This window comes from Podarcis liolepis, assembly GCF_965112155.1.
Source record: "Podarcis liolepis genome assembly, chromosome: 18".
NCBI lineage: Eukaryota > Metazoa > Chordata > Lepidosauria > Squamata > Lacertidae > Podarcis > Podarcis liolepis.
Genome location: NC_139572.1, coordinates 451234 through 469842, shown reverse-complemented (window position 1 = coordinate 469842; position 18609 = coordinate 451234). Strand labels below are relative to the sequence as shown.

At 50.8% G+C, this 18609-nt stretch overlaps 1 protein-coding gene across 3 annotated transcripts in view; it reads right to left on the bottom strand.

Moving 5' to 3' along the window:
* Positions 1–18609, bottom strand: part of ARHGEF18 (Rho/Rac guanine nucleotide exchange factor 18) — a 51319-nt gene that overhangs the window by 27501 nt on the left and 5209 nt on the right. For all 3 annotated transcript variants that reach the window (XM_083483603.1, XM_083483602.1, XM_083483601.1), the window contains exons 2-10: positions 14879–15018; positions 13940–14433; positions 10716–10917; positions 10368–10485; positions 9296–9353; positions 8776–8820; positions 8491–8571; positions 8267–8372; positions 7233–7389 (exon numbers count right to left, since the gene is read on the bottom strand). In XM_083483603.1, coding sequence (XP_083339729.1) covers positions 7233–7389; positions 8267–8372; positions 8491–8571; positions 8776–8820; positions 9296–9353; positions 10368–10485; positions 10716–10917; positions 13940–14433; positions 14879–14893 — 1276 coding nt within the window. In that variant the 5' untranslated portion in view covers positions 14894–15018. The remainder of the gene's footprint in view (positions 1–7232; positions 7390–8266; positions 8373–8490; positions 8572–8775; positions 8821–9295; positions 9354–10367; positions 10486–10715; positions 10918–13939; positions 14434–14878; positions 15019–18609) is intronic.

The following is an 18609-nucleotide window of genomic DNA, read 5'->3' as shown; positions in this document are numbered from 1 at the left end:
GTACTCATCCGTTTTGGCTCTCGAACACCGCAAGCCCACAAAATAAGAGGATTCCCGTCCTCCTGGCAATTATTATTATTATTATTATTATTATTATTATTATTATTATTATCATCATCATCCCCCTTTAAGGTCCACTGGCAGGTTAGAGCCATTTTAAAACGCAGTTTTAAAAAGTGTTCTTATAGGGTGGCTCCTAATGTGTCAAAAGTCCAAGTTAAAAGAGGTGTGTCTTAAACACACAAAGGAAACTATATAATTAAGGCGTTGGGTGAACCTGCAGGGAACAGTAATGTCATGACAACTGCAATTAGTTTCGGGCCTAACTTTAAAACTGATAAATTGATGCTTTCCTTTAACCTACTGCATAGTACTGTCATGACGATAATGTACCACGTTGTCTCCAAAATTAAAGCTGTAGAAATAATCTAAATCTGTTGCCTAGAAAGCTCAGTTGGTTTTTGTAACTATGCAACTTTTAGAAGACATTTCTAATGTCTGATTTTTCATTATGCTTTTATATTTGTTGGAAGCCACCCGGAGTGGCTGGGGCGAACCAGCCAGATAGGTGAGGTGCAAATAATAATAATAATAATAATAATAATAATAATAATAATAATAAATATTATTATTATGGCAGGTGGTTTGGGGTTGTATTTGCAGAAGCCTCTGGGCAACACGGCCCTCAGCCACAAACTCGGATGCGCCAGCGAGGACTTTAGACTTCGGAGCGGAACTGCAAACCGTCCGCTGCGTTTGTCCTTCGCAAGGTCGGCGTTCGCTCCCTTCTTCCCCTCACCCAAAATGCTCTTGGCCAAAATATCTGTTGAAAGGTAACCAGAAGCGGCCGGAGGGAATCGATCAGAGACAAGATGCCAAACCACACCTAGGGAGAGGCAGGGCTTTGCTTGCCCCAGTCAAAAGAGGCGGCCGTCTCAGGCAGCCCAGCCAGCGGTCAAAGACAGTGGGAGGGTCCTTCACGCAGCACGTTGTTAAACGGTGGAACTCCCTCCCACTGATTGCAGCAAACTACAGAAGGGGCCTCGATCTTGCATTCGAATCCTGATCGGTCGGTCACTGTGAGAACAGGATGCTGGACTAGATGGGACCTCTTGGGACGGATCCTGCAGGCTCCTCAGACGTTCTCCTGTCCCCACAGTGACCAAACAGATGGCCCAAAGGGGAGAGGGCCCCAAACAGGATCTGAGCGGCATGGGAGTGGCTCTCCTCACCTGTGACTCTCAGGCAACTGGCCTTATTCAGACAGGTTTGCTGCGACTCCCTTGCAGGATCTCCTCCATACCGGGTGCTCTGAGGGTCCCCCATGTGGGAGGGGTTGCCAGGGATGCCCTTTCTCTGTCCCAGGGGGAAGAGGGGGCTGGACGCCACTAGGACCCAGTGCCCTCTTGCCATGCTCTGTGGGCGCAAGTCCTGAGGAGCGAGATGGGAAGGGGCAGGCCTCTCCAAGCACCACAGGAGCCCCTTCCTCATTTCCCAGGAGGGTGGGGCTTGCAGCCTGGATTTGAACCAGGGACCGACGTCCTTCCACCTGGCCAGAGACCTTCCTCCAGCATCCCCATCCTGGCATACATGCTCTGGGGTCCGGAGGCCCCATGGCAATGGAGTGGGCAGTTTCTTCTTGCTACAGTGGCTCCCCCATCCCCGTTTTAGACGCAAGAGGACTAGGATCTTGACTTCCCACCTCTGCGAGAGCCAGTCTCCCCCATTCTCGTTTTAGGTACAAAAGGACTAGGAACTTGACTTTCCACACTTGGGAGGGCCACAACTCCCCCTCCTCATTTCAGATGTAAGAGGACTAGGAAGTTGAGTTTCCTCATCTGGGAAAGCCATAGGCTTTCCAATCCTCATTTTAGACGCATGAAGACTAGAAACTTGATTTTCTGCAAGAGGAGTAGCAACTTGACTTTCCACACTTGGGAGGGCCACAGGCTCCCCCATCCTCATTTTAATTTTAGATGCAGGAGGACTAGGAACCTGTTTCCTCAAGAGGACTAGCAACTTGACCTCCCACTTCTGCAAGAGCCACAGACTCCCCCTCCTCATTTTAGACGCATGAGGACTAGGAACTTGACTTTCCCAATCTGGGAGGGCCACAGGCTCCCCCTCCTCATTTTAGATGCCAGAGGACTAGGAACTTGACTTTCCACACTTGGGAGGGCCACAGGCTCCGCCTCCTCATTTTAATTTTAGATGCAGGAGGACTAGGAACCTGTTTCCTCAAGAGGACTAGCAACTTGACTTCCCACTTCTGCAAGAGCCACAGGCTCCCCCTCCTCATTTTAGACGCATGAGGACTAGCAACTTGACTTCCCTCATCTGAGAAGGCCATAGGCTCCCCCTCCTCATTTTAGATACAAGAGGACTAGCAACTTGACTTTCCCCATCTGGGAGGGCCACAGGCTTTCCAATCCTCACTTTAGATGCATGAGGACTAGCAACTTGACGTTCCAGACACCCAGCTCCATGCAGCAATACACACAAAAAATAACACACACACACACCCCGTTTTGGGGGCGCGCATCGCTTGGCATAACAGGTTGGCAACCACTGACCTCTGACGTCATCAGAAGGGGCCGGACGTCATCGGGAGGGGCCCGGCCGTTCAGGCCCGCGTCGCCTACCCGGCTCTCTCTCAGCGGCGGAGGCGGCGGCGGGTTCTCCTGCCGCCCCGAGGAAGCCCGACCGGCGCAGCCTCTCCTTCTTCTTCCTCCTCCTCCTCCTCCTCGCTAAGCCACTTCCCCCTCGGCCCTCCATCTCGCGAGACTTCCCGCCCATTCCCGCAGGCTCTCGCGAGGTTCGCCTCCCCTCAGGCCGCGGAGAGCAGGTATAGGTCGGCCACGCCCCCACCCGCCCGAGATCTCGCGAGATCTCAGGGCGAGAGAGCCGACTGTCCTTTCGAAAGCTCCCGCGGCTCGGTAGAGAGAGGAGCCGAGGCGAAGTCTCGCGATACCTTGAGCGACGGTTGGTCGCTATGGCAACCGCGTCGGCCTTTCGAGGTCTTGTTTTTTTGGCGGGCAAAACGTGTGGAAAATAAGACCGGCAAATCACATAATAATAATAATAATAATAATAATAATAATAATAATAATAATAATAATAATAATAATAATAATAATATCGTGATAAAACAACACGCGCTCCTTTTTCTCACTACTTTATAGGGTCTTTACATTCCCTCCCTTCATTTTATTTTACTTTTTAAAAATTAATTTGCATTTTTTTCCGTCAGTGGAAAATAAATGGTGGGGGGAGAATACGTTTCATTTATTTATTTGTGTTTCAATTTCAATTTATTTCAATTTATTTGTATTTTAATTCGATTTTCTGGTTTCAGCCGACTATTTACTTATTTATTGAATTTATATACAGTATATATATCCTTCAATTTTTATTTATTATTTCCGCACACCGCCCCTTTGTAAAGCTGCTTTAGAGAATTAAGCGGTACATAAAGCAGCTTGAATTAAGTGTAAATCCACGTGGGAATTTGTGGGCTGTGATAATTAAATTCACTATTTAATATTAAAGCTAAAGGCAGTTTGCCTTTGAGACACTAAAGAAAGCTGAGGTGATTTTAAAGCAGGGTTGCGAATTTCCCTCAGTGTCGTCGTTTTATCTCCTCACAAAACGCTTTAAGGGATTAAAAAAAAAAATTATCATTTTTAACAATCAGGCCGTCTCTAAATTTTATGAAATTTATATATTAAAAAAACACCCCACACAGAGCTTGGTTTTAACGAAGGAGGAGGAGAATGCAGACGTGTTTTATATCCACTTAATATACGCGAAATAATTTTTAACCACACAAAATTCAAATTTTATTACATTGATTACCGTATTTTTTGCACCATAACACTCACTTTTTTCCTCCTAAAAAGTAAGGGGAAATGTCTGTGCGTGTTATGGAGGGAATGCCTACGGGTGGCATGCCTACGGATTTTCCTCCTCTAGAAACTACGTGCGTGTTATGGTCGGGTGCGTGTTATAGAGCGAAAAATACGGTAAGTTTAAAGGCAGTTTGACAGGCTGCCTTTGAGGAAAAAAGAAAAGCTGAGATAATTTTAAAGGAGGATTGCGAATTTCCCTCAGTGTCGTCGTTTTATCTTCTCACAAAATGCTCTAAGGGGTTTTTTATTATCATTTTTAACAATCAGGCCGTGTCTAAATTTTATTTTATACATATATATATATATATATATATATATATATATATATATGCAGGTTTTGGTGTCTTCGGGTGTCTTCCCGTGTAAGAGTTGGGGTGTCTAGGCGACGTTTCGACGAGGTCTCACTCGTCATCTTCAGGCTGGTGCTAAGATGACGAGTGAGACCTCGTCGAAACGTCGCCTAGACACCCCAACTCTTACACGGGAAGACACCCGAAGACACCAAAACCTGCATTCCTGTACCCGTGAAAATCTACGAAAGCAAATATATATATATATATATATATATATATATATATATATATATATATAACACCACAAACAGAGCTTGCTTTTAACGAAGGAGGAGAATGCAGACGTGTTTTAGATCCATTTAATATAGGCGAAATTATTTTTAACCACACAAAACTCAAATTTTATTACATTGATTAAGTTTAAAGGCGGTTTGACAGGCTGCCTTGAAACCCTTAAGCTGGGGTGATTTTAATGTTTTAGTGTTTTAACATTAAAATCACCTCAGCTTTAAAGTCAAACCACCTTTAAACTTAATGTAATAAAATTTGAATTGAATGTTCGCCTTCGGCTGGCGTCTTTCTCCAGCAAAGTCCTGAGGAAATAAATTAGCATTTTAGCAGATCCATCTAAATTCTACTCAGAAATTAATAGTCATGATCTTTCATTGCTCTGAGTATAAAACCTATTTCCCCTCGGATTTAAATTAAATTCTACGATGTTTGGTGTTTTCTGCTTGAACTGTTCGGTTCACGAAGTCTGATCAAATCTTTAAAAACCGCTCGATTTAAAAAATAGATAAATGTCTGGCTTGGCTAACAAATATTTTATTTTCCTATTAATTTTTTAATCGGTATTAATAATTGTATTATAAATTGGTATTGTTATAATGAGGGTATTATTGGATGGTAATTGAAAACTACTAAGGTTTTTTAATTTTATAATTATTAATTTTATTTTTTAATATTTTAAAATTAGATATTACAATTCGACACATTTAACGTATAAAAGAGAAAAATAAAACTCAACTCCCCCACCCTGTGACTTCCCTCAGCTTCTTCCCCTTCGGGTTCTTTAACTATTTGCTACTTCTGTTTAATTTTTGTCTTATTTTCCCTCTTTAAACTTAATGCTCTCATCTTCTTACCATTTTTATACCCAATTTTCTTCAAATCTTGCATTTAATTAATTTCCATATTATTATTTCTTAACCTTGACTCTTGTTTTCTTAGGTGTACGTTTTTACAAAATAATAATAATAATAATAATAATAATAATAATAATAATAATAATAATAATAATAAATTATTTATATCCCGCCCTCCCCAGCCGAAGCCGGGCTCAGGGCGGCTAACAACAATAAAATAGTACATTCTAAAATCATTCCATTATAAAATTAATTCAAAAATAATAATATTCTTTTAAATTTTATTAAAATCACTGTTAATTCGCATTCGGAATATCCGACCTACGTTTACAGCCATTGGTTTCATTGAGCTGTTTCCAATTGTTTCCAATGCTGCCGCCTTTGGGCAAACAAACAAATACAGTAATATTATTTATGGGTCGCAATGTTGGGGGGTTGGACTAGATGACCCCCAGGGGTCCCTTTCTCCCAACCCTGTTCCAATTCCACGCTAGAATTCTGCGCTCAATCATTCCATTTATTTGCTCTTATTTGCCTCCCTAGCTGCCCTTCCCACGCCTAGGAGTCGCCCGGATGAAGGACAGATACCAACAGAAAGGCTTGAAGATGTGGATTCGTGGTGGATGGTAAGTAGGGTGAATAAAAATCAACAATTTTTTAAAATAATAATTTAAAAATCCGTTTTTTTCTGGGTTAAATCGGGGGTTTTTCCCATTTAAATCGGATTTTTAAAATAAAATGCTTTTGGAGGAAAAATCTTTCTATTTAAGTTACATTATAGACCAAAGGCTATTCATCAGGAAATGAGGATTTGTTTTAAGTTTTTCATGTGCGCTAAAACTCAGTCTAAGCTTCTTTTTTTAAAAAAAAAATCCGTTTAACCACATCAGTTAACAAACATGGATACATATGCTATAATATTATTGGTTTAGTTAAATAAACTGTTTGAATTGTTACCAAGGAAATAAAGTACAGCAGAAAAGTTGTCCAAATATGAACAGTTAACTTATTAAACCTCACCACAGTTTCATAATTATCTTTCAATGTATTTCTAATAGTATAACCAAATCTGTAATTTTTGATATAACTGTAAAAACTACTCTGAAAATTTATTATTCCAAAAATGAAACCTGAAAATGAAACCTGCATCTGCTATTAAGATTATACCAGCAAGGCGGAGTCTTTCTGTAAAAAAAGTGATTTAAATCAACTTTTACTGACTAGTGATTTAAATCAACTCTTACTAATGCTTTAAATCGTGAATCAAATCAAATCCACCCAGATGGTAAGGCAATATTTCAATGGCTGCCGGCTCCATTAGCCCTGAAATTTCGGGCAGAATTCTGCGCGTGTTTTGTGCTTAAAACCTTGCATTTCGCGAGCCTCCCCTCCAAATGGAGAAATTGGCGCAGCAAATCGGGGTCACAAGTTAATTAATGCCGGTCCTCTGATGGACTCCAAACAGGCGCCAAATTTTTGTGCCGGTTTTGTACTGCCAACCCCACATTATGTGCCGCCTCCCCACCAAAAACCGAGCGATCGACACTCAAACTGGGGCCACAAGCAAATGGCCCCCAAACCCAACCTGGCCCCAAACCGGTGCCAGGGTTGTGTGTGCTGGGTTTGGCGCTGTTTTGTGCCACTTTCCGTGCCACCCCGCAAAATCGATACCCAAACCGAACCTGTTTCCGGTTGGCTGCAAAACTCGCAGCTTTGTCCGAAAGCAATTCTGCCCGTGGCTGGGAATCGCATGCGAAGAGGGAGAGGAGTTTGCAGGGAGCAGGTGCCAAGCCAGGGTGCAACGGTGCCCGGGACCCACCCACCCCGCCAAGCAGGCGTGCGTGGGCCAGGGGAGCCCCCGGTGACCTCGGGGGGCCGCTACTCACTCAAGCACTGCAGCCCCGCTTTGTTCAGCAGGCTCTTGCCGCAGAGGGAGCAGCAGGCAGCAGCCGAGAAGGCGCCTGGCGTCAGCTCATGCCCATGCAGTGCCCGCGGCCGCTCCTTCACCTCCACCGCCTCCTTCTCGCGGCCTTTGCTCTTACCCTGAAAAGAAGAGCGGAAAATTCAGACCGTGGGAACCACCCGGGCCAAATGCAGGCAAGCTCAGGTCCAGGGGCCGAAGGTGGCCCTCCGCACCTCTCAGCCTGCCCCCCACCTGCCCGCCTCCTTGCTTACAACCGGTCAAGGGGGTGACCCTCCTCCTCCAGCTCATTGCTGCCCCTTGCAGAACTCAAGAGGGGGGGGCAAAGCTAGAACTAGTTGGCTCCACCTTTCATTGCCTCTGACTCTGCCTCCTTCCCGGGCTCCAGTGGGCACCAGCCGCCACTGCCCTTTGGGAAAACCTTAGCTCCACCTCTTGTTGTTTCTAGCTCTGCCTCCCTTTGGGGCTCCCTGCTTTCCCAGTGGGCACCTGCCACCACTGCCTTTCAGGGAAGCCTTAGCTCCACCTCTCCTTGCCTCTGGCTCCGCCTCCTTCATGAGCTCCAATGGATACCAGCCACCACTGCCCTTTGGGGAAGCCTTAGTTCCGCCTCTCCCTGCCCCTAGCTCCGCCTCCTTTCTGGGACCAGCCGCCACTGCCATTTTGGGATGCCTTAGCTCCGCCTCTCCCCGCCTCTGGCTCCGCCTCCTTTCTGCGCACCAGCCGCCACTGCCTTTTTGGGAAGCCTTAGCTCCACCTCTCCCTGCCTCTGGCTCCGCCTCCTTTCTGGGCACCAGCCACCACTGGCCTTGGGAGAAGTTTCAGCCCTGCCTCTTGTTGCTTCTGGTTCCGCCTCCTTTCCAGGCTCCCTGCTTCCCACCCTGCAAATCTCCCGTGGGCACCCACCTCCACTGGTTGGGGTGGAGCAGGAGAGAGCTCTCCCTCCCGAGCCAAGCCCGGCAAAGACCACCCAAACCTCTGCCCAGCTTTGCCCCTCACCTTCTCCTTCTGCCACGATCCGGTGACCCGGTTGCGGAGGTTGCTCAAGCGGCGCCTCACCTTGGTCCCTCTCTCGGCCTTGTCGCTCTTCCCGCTGTCTTCAGTCCTGGGTCGGGAAAGAAAGAGCGGAGGGTGGTTCAGGGGGCTCATGTGAGCTTTATTAAATCCATTTCTTACATCTTTGGAGCACGCTGCCCCCACCCCCGCTAGAATGGCTCACTCACTCGTTAGACAGGAACTCGAACCAGGTCAGGTTCTGCGGGGCTTCGCCGTTGCCTTCGGGGGCGCACAGCCCGTGCTTCGCCCTGGAAGGGGAGCCAGGCATGGAAATATGTCAGGAGGAGGGTGTGTGTCTGTGGCTCCTCTGAGCTTAGCGTCAAAATAGTGGCTACGAAACAGAGAGGCTTCAGGGAGCAGGCTCAGCCCTGGGGCTCAGAAGCTGGGGCCTTCCGCCACCCCCCTGTCCCACTCTGAGATGATGATTCATTCCCACAACCCCCAAGACTCACCCGTGGTACTGAGTCAGCTCCTTCAGCACCTGTTGCACCATCAGCCTGTTGTTGAGAGAAGGGATAACGTCAGAGGCGAAGGCGAGAAGTGATGCCCGTGTCATGTCCATCTGCCCCCCTCCCCGCCTTTGTCAGGGGTGCAGCTATGCCCACAGCCCTGAATCTTGTCCTGGGACCCATGGGCAGCTCAGTTGGTAGAGCATGAGACCCTCATCTCAGGGTTGTGGGTTCAAGTGCAAAAAAAATCCCTGCACTGCAGGGGGTAGTATTAAATGACCCCCATGGTCCCTTTTCAACACTGCAATCCTATGGTGTAAATATAATACATCAGGGCCAATTTCCCGGCGGGAGATTCCTCACAGCTCCGTTTCAAACGGACCTGGGTCCTTGCGGGAGGGGGCTCTCCAGTTCTGCACTACGCAGCGCTTCAGAGCAGACGGTGGTGGAAGTGTTTGGGGGGCATCCTCAGAGTCTGTGGGGTGTGTGAACTGGGGGGGGGCAAAGGGCAGAGGACACTTACACTTGCTCCGGGGCTACCTGCTCCTTTTCAATCAGCTCCAGCACCGGGGGCGCTATCCCTGAAATGCAACACCAGAAGCAGCAACATTTATTCACTGTACTTTTCCGTGTATATTTTGGGGGGGGGGTTGCTGAAAATCACCCGCACATGTTAAAAAATCCGCCTCTCATCTGTCCCCTTGCTAGCAAGAGCTGCCAATAACACGCCCAATAGCCGCTGACAGCTGTGGCAGCAGCCAATCAATCCTTCCCCCAATGCACTATCCATGTATAAGACGACCCCCACTTTTTAGCATAGTTTTTAAAGAAAAAACCTAGTCTTGTACACAGAAAAGTATGGTACTTATTATTTGAAAAGATGGATAAATTGATCACATTGTAAAATGATCAGCCTTTGGGTTTTAAAAAAACAAAACCACAACAGCCCCACATCCTGATTTGTCTGCATGAAAGTTTGTGGGGTGGGGAGGCATGTGGATTAGCCGACGTCTCGCGCTTCTTGAGCCTCCATTCCAACTTACTTGCACAGGGAAGTTAAAACAAGACGGCACCGGAGCAAAGTGCTATCACCCCCACATTTCCCTGTGCATCTTCTTGGCAAAAGAGAGAGGGAGGCTGATATATTTTGGGGGTGGGATAGGTGCAGGAATGGGGTCATTGCGCCAGATGGCCAAAGCAGCTTTGATCAAGCAAGCCAAATTTGCCACTGTGTGATTTGCATCCTCATCCACAAACACGGTTTGGTGTTTTCATACTGCAAACCGCCCTGTGGTCCTTGGATAGAGGTGCGTTATATAAATGAAATAAATGAAATGAAATAGCAGCAGTCTGCAGAAGGGCCCAATAATTCCAGCTCAAGGCCTATAGACTCCCTTGGATGGTTTCACCGTAGGGAGAAGCCTGGGAGAACCTCTCTTCCAAAAACAACTTCTAAGGGAAAACGGAGAGTTCCCTTCTCTGGGTCTGGACCCATCAGCCTGCATAAATGAGTCCTCCCACCAAATTGGGGGCTGGACAAGAAGCCCCCTTTTGCCTGCATGCAATCAAGACCGTGTCCCACAAGGACCACTGACCCATGGTGACCGGAAGCGAGACCTCCAGGCTGCGGGACATGCGCAAGGAGGAGGCGCCATCGCAGGGGGCCGGGACAGACTTGGACCTCAACCGCTTCCCTCCACCACTGCTGAAACCCTGGGGAAAGCAAAGGAAGAGGAGGAGGAAGGAAGGAAGGAGATTCTGTTAGCATGGAGGGCCATGGAGGGCTTTGAATCCTATTCCAAAACCACCCCCAAACCACAAATTTGGTTGAATCCCTTTCCACAGAAAACCTCATGCTGCAAAATAGTATTATTATTATTCTTATTTAATACCCGGAACCTCGTCTCGTACGCCAGATAAGTCTCTGCATTATCGTGACTCACGTCTTTGCCAGGCTTCTGGACGAGGCCCAGGTCCGGGCGCAAGGGCTCAATCTCCACTTTGATCACTGTGCTGCTGCTGCTGCCGACGCCGCTCCAAGCTGCTAGTCCTGCTAGAGGCGCGTGTGGTGGATCGGGAGGCAGCTTCTCCTTTTCGTCGTCCTCCTCCGCGTCGCTTCCCATTTCGGAGGCGTCCAGGCTGAACCTGGTTGTTTGGGGGAAGGAAGGAGAGGTTTGGCAGCAACGAGAGAAACTCTGCAGTTAGGAGTCACCGATGTCCTCCTTGGGTTTGTCTCATCATCTGTTTCTGAAGCCATCCTAGTCAGAGGTTCCCTGGGGGAAGTGACAAGTCCTAAGACGAATCAGGCCCTGACTCTTCTCCACTCCTTACAGCTCCTTCCTCAAGTTTCCCCCTTGAAATTTCAGACTTGACAGCCAGGGAGGCAAAGCCCTCTTTGAAATCAATGGGCATGGTCAATTTCAGTCGTTCTCTAATGCTGGAGAAGAAGTACCGGTGAGGGATGAGGGAGGAATCCGACCCGGTTCACATTTAAAGCCGGGATGATCAAATCCACTCTTTCCAGAACACCGTGAGGACCAAAATGCAGGACTCCCTCCACAGTCCACACTCCTCTGAAACCTGCGAGGCCGTTTTCCAAGCAAAGAACCTTTTGTGGAAAACGGGCATATTGGAGAGGGAAGCTGGCATGGAAATGAATATGTTGTTAGTGGAAAATAATTTACAACAATGCATTAGAGGAGGAGGGATAGCTTGCAAATCTCGTGTACAGTCACCAAAGAAAGTGCGTATTGGCAGAATTTGCCCTAAAATGAGGATTTATAAAGAAATGCAGGGAGCTTGACAGAAACTGGCAGAAGGAAATGTACGGATACGTCTACCCCTTTGTGCTCGCTGGTGAGGGCTGGTCAGATGTGGGGCAGGGAGGGGTTCCAGCCCCCTTGCCAAAATAAAATTAAAAGTCATCTATGCGCAAGTTTGGCTCAGGTTGCCACCAGTGCTGCCCTGTCTGCCAGGCCTCAGACACAAGCAGCGCAGCTCCTGCCCCTTTTCGACAAGAGAGCCCTGCCAAGATCGCCAAGGGAGATTGTTTCCCCCACCCCCACCCTGCCCTGGCACCTTATAAGGAGGGGAGAGTTAAAAATAGCCCCTCTCTCTCCTGGCCGATCAATAGTGCCCCTTCGGAGCCGCAGGGGAGGGATGTCTCCCCGCGAGAGATCTGCTCAGCCGCAGCCTTAAAAAGGGTGGCCGCCTGGCATCAGTTCCGTAGCCCCGCGGAACAAAATGTATTTTTAATTCTCCTTCGCAGGCCCTGCCAACGTTTCCACTCTGCAGAAGCGGCAGGGCAGGTTTTAAAGCCCAAAAGCTGCCTCTGTCTCTGTCGCTGGTGCTTGGCACCCTAAATGAGGTGGCTTTCGAGCGGCGTCAATTTGGGAACAAGAAACAGGAGCCAAGCAGGCTTTGCGAGGCCTGGGGTCACCGGAGCAAACTGGGGGCACTTGGCAGAATATTCAGGCATTCCCCCAAGGCAGCTGAATCAAGGGCACATTCCGTGGCAAGGCAAGAGCTGAGTAACGGCATAGGCAGGGGTGGCCAACTGGAGCATCAGGGAAGCTGCTGGATCAGGCCAGGGGCCCCTCTAGCCCACAATGGCTGACCAGATGCCCCCATCCCCAGCTAAAGCGCAAGAGCAGCTCTCCCCTCCAGCTGATATTCAGAGCCGTCCTGGCTAGCAGACATCGCTAGCCCTCTCCTCCTCCAGGAATTTGTCCCATCCTTTTTAAAAAGCCAAGTTGCTGGCCTTCCTTGCATTCCTGTGGCAGGGAGTTCCGTGGTTCGGCTCCGCGCTGCATGAAGAAGAACCTTCCAAAATTCACCTTCACAAGTGTTATGAGAGAGGGAACAAAGGCTGTACTGGAGGTTGAACAGGTCCCCCCCTCCCCAGCACGCAGGCCCAGGAGTGCGGCACAAAAACCTCTCCTCTCCACTCCGAGGACGGATACAAGGAAGTCAGGCAGATGGACCAACAGTGGAGGTTGCCTTTTCTCAGGTGGCTTTAAGAGGAAGGGACGCGTTTCTGGCCATCGCTCTGCCTTCCGCAGTTAATGCTTCTGGATAACAAACCCTGGAAACCGCAGGAGGGGAGGTTTCACAGAGGCTCTCCTGTCCTCCTTGCGGGCTTCGTGTCAAGGCATTGGGTTGACCGCTGTGAGAGCAGGATGGTGCGTGAGTGGGTCATTGCCCTTCTTATGCTCACAGATGGGGAGATCAAGAGGGGCTTGGCCGCCATCAGGGATCCCCATTTCCCAGCTGCAAGCTCAGCACCCCACCAGGATGGAGCAGGTGTCCAGCCTCCCCTCCTCCTTCAAGTCAACTGCCTTAGGTTAAAAGAGTCAAGCCCAGAAAGGGCCAAACCGCCTTCCAGGGACGTGGGTTTGATCCCCACGTTGGGCAAAAGATCCCTGCGTTGCCCAGGACGAGACGGCGCTCGCGGTCCCTTTCCAACTCTGCAATTCTGTGGTTCCCCACGTTCTTCCTTCTCCACCAGAAGGAAGTCTGGATGAGAGCTTGCTTGCACCAGCCTGGCTGCAAGGCCGGGGAGACGGGGCTGTAGACCCACTGACACAGAGCAGACCCATTGACTTCCATGGAGAGCGGGCCTGTTTCCAAGTAGAGGCGAAACCATGGGAGGAGGAGGCTTCTTCCCGCCCCCCCTTCCACTGTTTATTTTTTGTCTGAGTGGAGCTATTTTCCCACAACCGCACAGCGTCCGCGAGGCTGTTCAGGGTGATGAGAAGCAGCATCTTGACAGCAGGTCAGAGAGAGTTGGGGAGAGAGAGAGAAAGAACAGAGACCGTCTCCTTTGTCAAGGCTGCCCCAGAAAATCTCATGGAAGAAAGAAACACCCGACAGAGCCAAAGGCTCGGCCCAGGCAAGCCTGTTCATCTGAACACACGCAGAGTGTGTCCCTGAGCAAACTGCAGGGCTCCATGCACAGCAGAAGGCTCCAGTAGGGGTGGCTTTCCCCCAACTCTTCCGACCCGCTGAATGGCTCCTTCAGGCCTCGCTATAGAGGGCAATTTCACACTTGGGGAGCCACTACCAAAAAGGCCCTGTTGCAAGTAAAGGCAGTGCCACCCCCAGCAAGGCCCCACCAGCCGATATAGGGAAGAGGCTCTTTGGCACGAATGACCCTAGCCAGACTCACCTGCGCTGGCCGTCCGTCGGAGACAAGGGGGCCTCCCAGCTGTGCCTCCGAGAGGTGGACATGGATCGGGCCAAAATGGGAAATGCTTCCATGCCCTCCAGAGCGGCTCCTGACTCCTCCCCAGAGAAGGCCCCCCGGCCCCCGGCTCCGCACGAGCAGGCACAGTCCGCATCCAGGTAGTGAGGTGTCGCATCCAAGCTGGCCTGCCCCTCAGGGCCACAGGCGCAAGGAGCCTGAGGAAGCACCCCACCGTGGCCCCTGGGCCTCTCAGCCAATGTGCAACAGCCGGCGGCTCCCCGGGATGTCCGTTCGAGGGAGAAGGCTGCTGCGGAAGCCACACCACCAGCCACAGCAGCCTCCATGGGCGGCCAGGAGAGTCCCAAGTCCTTGTAATACTCTGAGCCCTGCAGAGCCGAGTCTATCGAGAGGAGGTCCTCCGCACTGCTGTGGATCGTGCCCGGGGAGGCGTCCTGTTCTGGAGAGGAGGCATCCTCCTGCCGAGAGAGAGGGAGGGAGGGGTCAGAGTGGCCTACCTCGCAGAGTGCTGCCACCCTCAAGCTCCCTGGAGGGATAGAAAGGCAACAGAGACTGGGGCACAGTAAATATTATATTTATTACATTTATTTGCCACCTTCTTCACTTGGGAGTTCCCCAGCTAGTGCCTCTCACTATTCCTCTGCCTGCAACCAGTCCATGATGTTGACTGCGGGCTGCTTTCTGCCCTCCGTCCGGACAAATGAGAGGCATCCCTGGAGCCCAGAGGCACATCTCAGACAGGCAGAAACTCTCAAGGAGGGCTGGCAAGAGGCATGGCCTGCAGGGGAGGCCGACGGGTCCGGCAGAGGGGGTTTCAAGGACCACATCCTGCTCCCAGGCCCAAGGCTCCTCGCCCAGGCAACGCAGCCCACTGCTGGGACGGAGCCCATGGTGCTTCCTTACCCTCTCTTCCGCCATGCTGCCGAAGAAGACCTCATCCTCCGCAGTCAAGGATGGGGACAAGGTGTCTGGGCTGCTGCAACCCGAGGCCGGGATGGTCCGGCTGCTGGGGAAATCCTGCGCTGCCGGCTTGCACTCAGACCCTGAAGAGGAAGGAGGGAGTTAACTGCGGCCCCCATGAAAAAGCATCTCCCACGTCCGACCGAGCAGGGAGTTTGTGTCCTCCATCCGGGCAAGAAAGAGACATTCTCGATGTTCAAGGGCACTTTCCAACCGGACAGAAACACTCCAGGAAGATGGGGGAAGGGTGTGTGGCCTCAGGAAGGTTCTGTGGGCCAGAAAAAGGAGCCTGGGGGCCGCATTCAGCCCCTGTAACTGATGTTTGCCACCCCTGGATTAAGAAAAGCACGGCAGTTCATACATCCCACGAAGTGTGCTCGCAAACTCTGCGTCACAAAGATTAAAACTCCAGAACCTTTGTTCCAGACTATCTCTCCCTCTACATATTTTTTTCTTTCTGAGCTTCAACTGTACTCCATTGCCGTGCCAAGCAGGCATGACAGGAGGCAGGGCCGAGGGCCACGTTTTCTGCTGCAGAGGGGCCACTTCCCAGTGCCAGCCTCTTCCCTACACCCCCTCATCTCTGTCCAGCTTCCTCCCCACCCAGCAAGCCTCCAAGGGGCTCCATCATTCTCCCACTTACAGGGGACCTTCTGGCTCTTCCCCTCTGCCCACCCGAGAGGAGGGGCAAACAGCTCTTGTCTGAACCGAGACCTTTGGAGAAACACAGTGCGCACTAACTGTAGGCAGAACCTGAGCCCTTCTCCCCTACTATCCGTTGCCAGTAGCCATTGACAGCCCTTCCCCCCCCTGTGACTCGCAGTAGAGAGGAAACAGAAGTGGGGGCAAGAAGAACCACCCCGGAACTCTTGCAGCGTGGGAAGTTGTTGGATTTCAGCAGGAAGGTACGGGGCATGAGATCCACCGTGAATTTGCCCTCTCCTCTTTAGAGTTTCCTGTGGGAGGGAGTTCCACAGCTCAGCTCTGTTCACAGAAGAGCAGCTGTGCTTGCAACTGCTGCTGTTTCAAGTGAGAGGTGGGGAGAAGAGAAACACCCGGATGTTTTGCAGCCCCAGATGTGCTGTCCTAGGCTCACCCAGGCCCTCTCTAGCATTGATCCATAAACCTGAACCTCTCCACCCCCCCCCCGCCACCCGAGAGATGGGAGATGCTCCAGCCTCAACACTCGATAAATCAGGCCCTGTGGGCTCCGGGACATGCCGTGCGCAGGAGGGGCGGCTGCTTCAAGGGGAGAGGAAGCGCCCGAGGCTTCAGGGAGACCATTTTAGGCAATGTGCGGGCTGCCATGGATGAGAACACCAGGCGCTCTCGTTGGCTCGCTCTCACACGCAGCACCAACAACAGACACAAGCCCCTCTGCGCATCTGGTCTGCTTGGCAATCCCCAGTTAGTACCATGGAGAGAGGCAGTGAAGGAGCTCCAGAGGCAAGAGGGGATGGGGAGACCCCCCTCCTCCATCAAGGAAGGCCAGACAGTTCACCTCTGGCCTCACCCGTCCCTCCAGACCAGGTGGAGGAAGGAGCTGTCAAACTCCAGCTTTTCCCTTTTCCACATTTCTGCAGCAAAATCCTTGTGAAGATGCATTAGCATTTTAGTGCTAAATTCTCCCAATAAGCACCTTTTTTTTTTTTGCAAACCGTTTTGTAGAATCACAGGACTGTAGAGTTGAAAGGGAGCCGCCAAGGGTCATCGGGCCCAACCCCTGGCAAGGCAGGATTCACAGCTAAAGCATCCCTTGACAGGTGGCCACCCCAACCTCTGTTTAAAAACTCCAAGAAGCAGACCCCACCACCTTCCGAGGGAGCCTGTTCCACTTTTGAATGGCTCTAGGAGACACCATCACCGAGAAGACCCTCTGCCTGGTTCCCTGTAGCTTCACTTTTTGCAATGAGAGAACCGCCAGAAGGCCCTTGGAGCTGGACCCCGGTGTCCAGGGTGGAGACACTCCTTCAGGGATACAGGGCTGAGGCTGTTTAGGACTTTCAAGGTCAGCACCACCACTTTGAATTGTGCTCGGAAAAGCACTGGGAGCCAGTGAAGATCCTTCAGGACCGGTGTTGTGTGGTCCCAGTGGCCGCTCCCAGTCACCAGTCTGGCAGCCATGTTCTGGATTAGCTGTTGTTTCCGAGTCACCTTCAAGGATAGCCCCATGTAGAGCATATGGCAATAGTCCAAGTGGGAGATAACCAGAATACGTACCACTCTGGCCAGACAGGGAGCAGGCAGGTAGGGTCTCAAATGGAGCTGGCAGACAGCCGCCCTGGACACAGAATTGACCTGCGCCTCCATGGACAGCTGTGAGTCCATAATGACCCCCAGGCTGCACACCTCATCCTTTAGGGGCACAGTTACCCCATTCAGGACCAGCGAATCCCCCACCCACCCCGTGTTCCCCATAAGCAGTACATCTGTATTGTCTTGATTCAACCTCAATCCATTAAGTTGCCATCCATCCTTCAATTGCCTCCAGATACTCACACCGGACCTTCACCGCCTTCACTGGTTCCAATTTACAAGAGATGTAGAGCTGTGTATTATCTGCATACTGATGAACACCCAACCCAACCCCCCTGATGATCTCTCCTAGTGGCTCCATAGAGATGTTAAAAAACATGGGGGAGAGGATGGAGCCCTGAAGCACCTCATAAGTGAGAACCCAGGGGTCTGAACACTTATCTTCCGACACCACTTTCTGGACACGGCCCAGGAGGAAGGAGCGGACCCACTGCACCACAGTGCCCACCCTGGTCCCTGCTCCAGACTGCCGTTGTTTCTCAAGAGGGAGTCGGGAAGAAACCAGAACCTCGGAGCTGCACATTTCCAGCAGATTGTGGCATCAGATCTGCTCTGTTTAAAAACGGGTGAGCACAAAGAGAAGCAAAGCCTTTGCAGCTGAGAAAGCGACAGGGAAGTAAATGCATCGAAAAGCGTCCGGCGGATCGACAGGAAGAGCTCTAGGCAGCCTGCAAGGCAATCAGGATGAAATGCTCTGGTGACGCCTCCCGCAAGCCAGCCACAGCCTGCAGGGCATTAGGATGGAGGGCAGGTGTAATAAAAGGCAATGTTGGTAAAAATAAGGACAACAACAAATGCTGGATCAAGACCAGACACGGGAGGAGGCCCTTACTGGATCTTTCGCTTCACAGGCCAGCAGCAAGCTCAGGTTGTGCAATCAGGGGTGACGTGGGGACGCCTTGCGCAGCGAAAACCCACTTCCTCCAAAGGTCCTTCGGAGGGAGGAGGGCGGTGGGGAAGTTGCTCCGGGGCATCGCTTGCCTTGCAGCAGCCACCGCCCCATCATCTCGCCTCTCCGTTGCGTCCTCTAAGTTCCCCATAAACAAGTGGGAGGCAGGGGGACGCTCCTTAAATGAGTGGACATCGCCCTGTTCAGCAGCCTATTCAACAGAAGTGCACCCCGCCCCGCCCCCCAATAAGGCAACCCTTCCCACCCAACTTTCAGTACCATGTTGTCCAGGGCCGGATTTAGGTTGGATGAGGCCCTCAGCTCCTGAAGGTATATGTCCAGCTGTCCTTTGTCAACAGCAAATTGTCACTGTTCTTTGTGTTGAATATATGCTATATGGTAATTTATGGACCTGCTAAGTATCTCAAGCCATTTGCGCATGTTGCCCTGCAACCAGTCCATGCAGAAT